Genomic DNA, 8525 nt, shown 5'->3' on the forward strand with positions numbered 1-8525 from the left:
GTGGACAAAGTTAACGAAGTGGACGAAGTGGACGAAGGAAGTGGACGAAGTTGACAAAGTGCACGAAGTGGTGGACGAAGTGAACGAAGTGGACGAAGTGCCAAAGTGGACGAAATTGAAGAAGTGGACGAAGTGGATGAAGTGGGCGAAGTGGACGAAATGGAGAAGTTGGACGAAGTGGTGGAAGAAGTGGTGGTAAAAGTGGACGAAGTGGACGTAGTGGACAAAGTGGACGAATTGGACGAAGTGGAAGAAGTGGAATAAGTGGAAGAAGTTGACGAAGTGGACGAGATTAAATGACATTTAAGAGAATGGGAAAGAAATTAAAAATGGAAGAGATTAAGGAAAAGGAAACTTAGGAATTGAAGATGCGCCACTTGAACAAGCTTCCAAGATAAGCATCAAGAGGAGGACCGCCACTTGCTTGAACAAGATAAGGTCTGCCCAAATTTGGGACTTTAGAGACAGAATTCTATCTCAAAGAGGATTGCAAAAGTGCAAATCAACTCAAATTCATTGAATCAAGGTAAGGTGTACAAAAAGGAGACCCCTAAGCCTTCTTATATAACCTTTGGAGTGAGCTAAGATGCAAGATCTAGGAGATGTGGGACTTTTGAGGGTGTAGTCCGTCCAGCAGCTGCTGCAGGTCTTCTAGGGACTTTTGAGTCCCACATTGCTCAATTCTCTCCACTCCAAAGGGTTTATAAGGCAACTAGTTCTCCTATAGTTCAAAATATGAAAACTAGCTATGCTACTAACTCCTACACGCCTAGAATGCTCACTTTCTCTTCTCTTCTTTTTAAGATCAAGCCATGGATAGTCCCACATTGCTTGCTCTTAAAGAGAAAGAAGAGTTTATAAGCAATTATTCACAAGAACTAAGAGAAAGAAATCAAAAGGCAAATACACGCCTAAAGGAAACCTATTCTACTCTTTTTTATGCTTGTTGTCACTTTGAAAGCTCTTCATTGTTGCCCCATTTATGATCATATCATCCCCCCCAGGTTGGAGAGGATTCGACCTCGAATCTTGCAAAACCTGCAACAAAGAGAGATTAGTGACTTATTTCGTGTATAAACCAAAGGAACTCCTCCTGGATCAAATGTTAACCTACAAAAAACATCAAACATTTTGTGAATAAATTGTTTCCCTTTAGCCTTTGTGTCCGCGTCTAACCGCTTGCTCATAGCATCAAGTTGATGTTGCATTTGTTGGAAAGCCTTCATCACATCAAACTTGCTAGAAGGACTTCCATGGGGGCTATCACCATGAAATGAAGCACGGCTGGAACCTGCAGACATGGTAAGGCAACAACCACAAAAAACTAACACCAAAAACAGGTTAGAACCAATGAAAAATCACGGCAATACAGCAGCCACAATTCTGGTCACGGTTTCACTCAAATAAAGCAATGAAATGGTTCAAAACTCACGGCAAGTGTCTCAAAAAAAGGAAAGGGCAGCACCCTTCTTTTAAGATAGTAAAATGTCTCACAAGTCCACTTTGAGAGCACCAACTCAAGTCCAAAGCAAATGGAAAGATGTACAATCCACTTTAATGCAAAGAAGCCAAATCAAGACAGCACATGGTAGAGGCCAAAGAAAGAATGAAAACTACAAGACAAATGATGAAAATGGAACTTAAAAAATCAAGAAACTTTTTGTGAATAAATTGATGTTTACCAAACAATGTATATGGAAAAGGAATATTGAAAGAATGGGTCTTTGAAATTTGATTAATTTGTTTAAGGAAAACTAAAAATCCTTCTTTAGAAAAACTTTTATTTTTGTCTTGAGTTAAGTGTAAAAAAGAATACATTAAATCAAGATGTGGGTTGGAAATGGTGTGTGAAGAAGTGGTAATAAGAGATGAGAAAGATGGGATATTTTCACAAAAGTTTTTAGGAAAAGAAGAAAGCTTAATATTTGGAGAAAAGTGGAAGGATGGAAAAACTCCCCTGTCATAGCTTGGATCCAGTTGAATGATGGGAGGGGAAGGTGCCTGCAATAACACTTCCTTTGTGATTAGGATATTTGCCTTCTCCTTTTCTCTCACAATTTCTTCTTTTTCTTTGCTTGCTTTCTCCTCTTTTTCTTTCCTCTCATGTTCTTCTTTTACTATCTCCTCTTGGTTATCTTGAATGTCCTTATTTAAACAATGAAGCATAACCTTCTCTTTTTCTTCACTTGGTGAGGAAGAAGAGCTATAAGTGTGTGTAGGTGAGGAAGAGGTAGACTCATTAATGACAACTTCTTCTTCCCTAATGCACACTACCCTTTTATTAGGACAAGAAGATGCTATATGACCATGCCCTAAACATTTAAAACACTTAATATGGCTAGGTCTAGAAGGAGATTTAGATGGGGAGGAGGAATGGTTAGAAGAAGAATGGTTAAAAGAAGAATGAGGACAAGATTTGTTAGTGGGTTCCTTAGAAACATTCTTGGCTTTATCCTTTGATGATGAAGATTTGTAGAAAACATCTTTTGAAATTTTGTTGTGAAAAGCCTCTTTTTGCAAGAGTTTCTTCTCAACTTTCATGGCCCTATGAACCACTACATCTAAAGTCTCATCATCATGGAGTTTCAAAACATCTTGGATGTTTCTATTGAGTCCACTAATAAATCTAACTATTTTTGCATGATCATTTTCTTTAGTGTTAGTATGATATAGGAGCACTTTGAGCTCGCGAGCATACTCCTCCACACTTCGTCTACCTTGAGTAAGCCGTTGGAGCTTAATCAAGAGGTCCCTATGGTAGTATGGAGGTACGAAACGTTGGTACAAAATGTCTCTGCAATGTTCCCATGTACTCGCGGGTGAGGCCATGGTTAAGTATCTCCTATTTAGCCATTGTTTGGCGTATCCCTCTAAAGCTAAACAAGCTAACTTTACACGCAAAGGTCCATCTACATCATACAAACTAAAAACTTGTTCTACTTTAGCTATCCACTCTAAAAATACACTAGGATCGGTATCTCCCTTGAAACTTGGCAAAGACAACTTTGGCATTGCAAGGTTGGGATCCAAAGCTTTGTCTTCTTGCTTTTTCTTGGATGAACCATGCTCATGACCATGAGATTGCTTCCCTTTAGCCTTTGTGTCCGCGTCTAACCGCTTGCTCATAGCATCAAGTTGATGTTGCATTTGTTGGAAAGCCTTCATCACATCAAACTTGCTAGAAGGACTTCCATGGGGGCTATCACCATGAAATGAAGCACGGCTGGAACCTGCAGACATGGTAAGGCAACAACCACAAAAAACTAACACCAAAAACAGGTTAGAACCAATGAAAAATCACGGCAATACAGCAGCCACAATTCTGGTCACGGTTTCACTCAAATAAAGCAATGAAATGGTTCAAAACTCACGGCAAGTGTCTCAAAAAAAGGAAAGGGCAGCACCCTTCTTTTAAGATAGTAAAATGTCTCACAAGTCCACTTTGAGAGCACCAACTCAAGTCCAAAGCAAATGGAAAGATGTACAATCCACTTTAATGCAAAGAAGCCAAATCAAGACAGCACATGGTAGAGGCCAAAGAAAGAATGAAAACTACAAGACAAATGATGAAAATGGAACTTAAAAAATCAAGAAACTTTTTGTGAATAAATTGATGTTTACCAAACAATGTATATGGAAAAGGAATATTGAAAGAATGGGTCTTTGAAATTTGATTAATTTGTTTAAGGAAAACTAAAAATCCTTCTTTAGAAAAACTTTTATTTTTGTCTTGAGTTAAGTGTAAAAAAGAATACATTAAATCAAGATGTGGGTTGGAAATGGTGTGTGAAGAAGTGGTAATAAGAGATGAGAAAGATGGGATATTTTCACAAAAGTTTTTAGGAAAAGAAGAAAGCTTAATATTTGGAGAAAAGTGGAAGGATGGAAAAACTCCCCTGTCATAGCTTGGATCCAGTTGAATGATGGGAGGGGAAGGTGCCTGCAATAACACTTCCTTTGTGATTAGGATATTTGCCTTCTCCTTTTCTCTCACAATTTCTTCTTTTTCTTTGCTTGCTTTCTCCTCTTTTTCTTTCCTCTCATGTTCTTCTTTTACTATCTCCTCTTGGTTATCTTGAATGTCCTTATTTAAACAATGAAGCATAACCTTCTCTTTTTCTTCACTTGGTGAGGAAGAAGAGCTATAAGTGTGTGTAGGTGAGGAAGAGGTAGACTCATTAATGACAACTTCTTCTTCCCTAATGCACACTACCCTTTTATTAGGACAAGAAGATGCTATATGACCATGCCCTAAACATTTAAAACACTTAATATGGCTAGGTCTAGAAGGAGATTTAGATGGGGAGGAGGAATGGTTAGAAGAAGAATGGTTAAAAGAAGAATGAGGACAAGATTTGTTAGTGGGTTCCTTAGAAACATTCTTGGCTTTATCCTTTGATGATGAAGATTTGTAGAAAACATCTTTTGAAATTTTGTTGTGAAAAGCCTCTTTTTGCAAGAGTTTCTTCTCAACTTTCATGGCCCTATGAACCACTACATCTAAAGTCTCATCATCATGGAGTTTCAAAACATCTTGGATGTTTCTATTGAGTCCACTAATAAATCTAACTATTTTTGCATGATCATTTTCTTTAGTGTTAGTATGATATAGGAGCACTTTGAGCTCGCGAGCATACTCCTCCACACTTCGTCTACCTTGAGTAAGCCGTTGGAGCTTAATCAAGAGGTCCCTATGGTAGTATGGAGGTACGAAACGTTGGTACAAAATGTCTCTGCAATGTTCCCATGTACTCGCGGGTGAGGCCATGGTTAAGTATCTCCTATTTAGCCATTGTTTGGCGTATCCCTCTAAAGCTAAACAAGCTAACTTTACACGCAAAGGTCCATCTACATCATACAAACTAAAAACTTGTTCTACTTTAGCTATCCACTCTAAAAATACACTAGGATCGGTATCTCCCTTGAAACTTGGCAAAGACAACTTTGGCATTGCAAGGTTGGGATCCAAAGCTTTGTCTTCTTGCTTTTTCTTGGATGAACCATGCTCATGACCATGAGATTGCTTCCCTTTAGCCTTTGTGTCCGCGTCTAACCGCTTGCTCATAGCATCAAGTTGATGTTGCATTTGTTGGAAAGCCTTCATCACATCAAACTTGCTAAAAGGACTTCCATGGGGGCTATCACCATGAAATGAAGCACGGCTGGAACCTGCAGACATGGTAAGGCAACAACCACAAAAAACTAACACCAAAAACAGGTTAGAACCAATGAAAAATCACGGCAATACAGCAGCCACAATTCTGGTCACGGTTTCACTCAAATAAAGCAATGAAATGGTTCAAAACTCACGGCAAGTGTCTCAAAAAAAGGAAAGGGCAGCACCCTTCTTTTAAGATAGTAAAATGTCTCACAAGTCCACTTTGAGAGCACCAACTCAAGTCCAAAGCAAATGGAAAGATGTACAATCCACTTTAATGCAAAGAAGCCAAATCAAGACAGCACATGGTAGAGGCCAAAGAAAGAATGAAAACTACAAGACAAATGATGAAAATGGAACTTAAAAAATCAAGAAACTTGGCACAAAAACAAGGAGGCAACACTCTAATGATTTTATGAAGACAAAACAGCAAGAAAATGGAGTCAAAACAGTGGCACAAAATGAACAAGACAGCAAAGAAAATTAACACAACTAAGGAGCAAAATCACATGAACATGCTACGCATACATGAAGAGCAAGACCGAATTAATGCTGGAAGTAATTTTGGCAAACCTCAAACCAAAATATTCTGTATTGGAAATGAAAAAGAGGCTCTAAATGAAGCAATCAAACACACCAATCAATGAGAAAACTCTCGGCCAAGCACACCAAACAGCAACCAATTTTTTTGTTGATTTTATTTTGATACAGCAAACAGCATTTGGTAAAATGTCTCAGCCAAGCCACTTTAATGAAGAAAATGTGTTTGATTGGAAGCACAATTGTAATGGTTTATAGCCTCTATTTATACAGAACAAATAAGGAAGGTTCACACGCTTAAATCCAATGATGATCAAGCTCAATTCATCATACAAGCAAGGAGATGTAAAAATGCTCTTAGCTATGCAATTTCAAAAAAATACTCTAGAAAACTCCTAAAGAGGAAATAACATATGACTCAATTCAAAGCTAATAAGCAAGAAAAGACACATACAATCCAGCCAAGACAAGAAATTAAAGCTGGAACAAACAAACAAAAGGAAATAGGACACCTACTTGTTGAAGACCTCCAATAGCATTGTTGCTGTTTGATGAAATGTCTACTTGCACAAGGCTCTGGACAGCCACGGTTTAGTCCCTCAAAGCATTGATTTGAAGTCTTGATTCCTTGCTTAAGAGTATTGAGAGGGTGTAGCAACGTCCAGGGAGCAATTCCAGCCACCAAAATGTCCAAACAGCCAACAACAAAGCAAATCAGTGGAGTATTAATTCAACAGCAGAAAACTGGATGAACACAGTGGAGAAAAACATTTACTGGGAATAGCACAAAACGAATTTGAACAAAGTAAAAATTGTACATGAAACTAGACATCCAGACGAAAATTTGAAAAAAAATTGCATGGAAAACGGACAAGAAATGAAGCTAAACTAAATCATACAAGTTGACTGTATTTTTCACGCAGAGCTGGGCGAGACAGAAAAATGTTCAGCGAAAATCAACATATCTAACCTATTCTACTCTAGCATGCAATTCCTAAGAGATCAAAAACCTAAGGCTCATGATACCACATGATGGGGAAGTGCATACCTAGAGAGAATATACTAAATGACATTTAAGAGAATGGGAAAGAAATTAAAAATGGAAGAGATTAAGGAAAAGGAAACTTAGGAATTGAAGATGCGCCACTTGAACAAGCTTCCAAGATAAGCATCAAGAGGAGGACCGCCACTTGCTTGAACAAGATAAGGTCTGCCCAAATTTGGGACTTTAGAGACAGAATTCTATCTCAAAGAGGATTGCAAAAGTGCAAATCAACTCAAATTCATTGAATCAAGGTAAGGTGTACAAAAAGGAGACCCCTAAGCCTTCTTATATAACCTTTGGAGTGAGCTAAGATGCAAGATCTAGGAGATGTGGGACTTTTGAGGGTGTAGTCCGTCCAGCAGCTACTGCAGGTCTTCTAGGGACTTTTGAGTCCCACATTGCTCAATTCTCTCCACTCCAAAGGGTTTATAAGGCAACTAGTTCTCCTATAGTTCAAAATATGAAAACTAGCTATGCTACTAACTCCTACACGCCTAGAATGCTCACTTTCTCTTCTCTTCTTTTTAAGATCAAGCCATGGATAGTCCCACATTGCTTGCTCTTAAAGAGAAAGAAGAGTTTATAAGCAATTATTCACAAGAACTAAGAGAAAGAAATCAAAAGGCAAATACACGCCTAAAGGAAACCTATTCTACTCTTTTTTATGCTTGTTGTCACTTTGAAAGCTCTTCATTGTTGCCCCATTTATGATCATATCATTACCAAAGTAGTGTCCGACTTCAAACCTCTCCTCTCCCGACTTACCAAAGTCGTAGGAAAATAAATAAAAATTCAGATTTACAATTATGGCAATAATGCCTATACCACCCATCCAAATTTACCATCAACTTATTTACAATTCATGATTTAACTCAAATAATTATTACAACTCAGAATATTCAATATAATTTAATTTTCTAATATAGAATATATTATATTACTCATCCTCCAATCTCCAAAATACAACTACACATACAATTTAAGAATATAATTATCCAAGTTTTTTACCCAATACAAATAAATTTACTATTTCGTGAAAATATTAATCTTCACTCATATCATTAATTACAGATCTGAACCAATCAAACTAATAAACAACATGTTTAACTCATATGGTAAAATTTTCAGTCCCATCCAACGGTTAATGAGGCGGAAATCATAATTTATGTATAAATGATCCAAAAACATAAATTAAGCAATATTAAGATCCCTGAGAAGATACGAAATTAATATCTATAAATCTGTATCTCCGATTTAAAATCTGAACGGTCCAAGTATGACACTATCTTTTAGAAACAACATATTAAAAATTCAGGGTAATCCAACGGTTAACTAAGTAGATATGGAGGTTTTACCGAGGTAACTCAGAGACAGAAACTTAAGTGGTTCTCGGTTAAACTCAAAATGCGGAATGCATTCCTCTAAGCACAGACATATAATTCCAAATCTGAACGGTCAAGATCACTTAATATGTCTTATGAACTACATACTAAAGTTTGGGCTCAATCTAACGGTAGATGAAATATATACGAAATTTGTACCATGATAGCTTAAGAACAGCAATACAGTGTTCATCCGATTGTTTCACACTTTCGAAATTTCTTTCTTTAAACATAGACCTTCAATTACAAATCCGATCGGTCAAATTGTATTAATATGTCCTAAAAATCATATATCAAATTAGGAGGTTGATCTAACGGTTAAATAGGTCAAAATCTATATTTTTACCGAGACAACTTAGTAACAGAACTACAGGTAACTAATTTACTCAAACTTGCAGTA

The 8525-nt window shown here is 37.3% G+C and overlaps 1 protein-coding gene across 2 annotated transcripts; it reads right to left on the reverse strand.

Moving 5' to 3' along the window:
* Positions 1-487: 487 nt before the first annotated feature.
* Positions 488-7452, reverse strand: LOC108344961 (uncharacterized). Of its 2 annotated transcripts, none has more exons than XM_052870973.1 (2): positions 6215-7452; positions 488-5169 (listed from the first exon to the last, which is right to left on the reverse strand). In XM_052870973.1, the coding sequence occupies exon 2, from the start codon at positions 3238-3240 to the stop codon at positions 1555-1557; it is 1686 nt and encodes a 561-aa protein (XP_052726933.1). In that variant the 5' UTR covers positions 3241-5169; positions 6215-7452; the 3' UTR covers positions 488-1554. The 2 variants fall into 2 exon arrangements, with proteins under 2 accessions (XP_052726933.1, XP_052726932.1); XM_052870972.1 differs by having other exon boundaries at positions 488-5202.
* Between the last annotated feature and the right edge of the window lie 1073 nt (positions 7453-8525).

Source organism: Vigna angularis, chromosome 11 (genome assembly GCF_016808095.1).
Source record: "Vigna angularis cultivar LongXiaoDou No.4 chromosome 11, ASM1680809v1, whole genome shotgun sequence".
Lineage (NCBI taxonomy): Eukaryota > Viridiplantae > Streptophyta > Magnoliopsida > Fabales > Fabaceae > Vigna > Vigna angularis.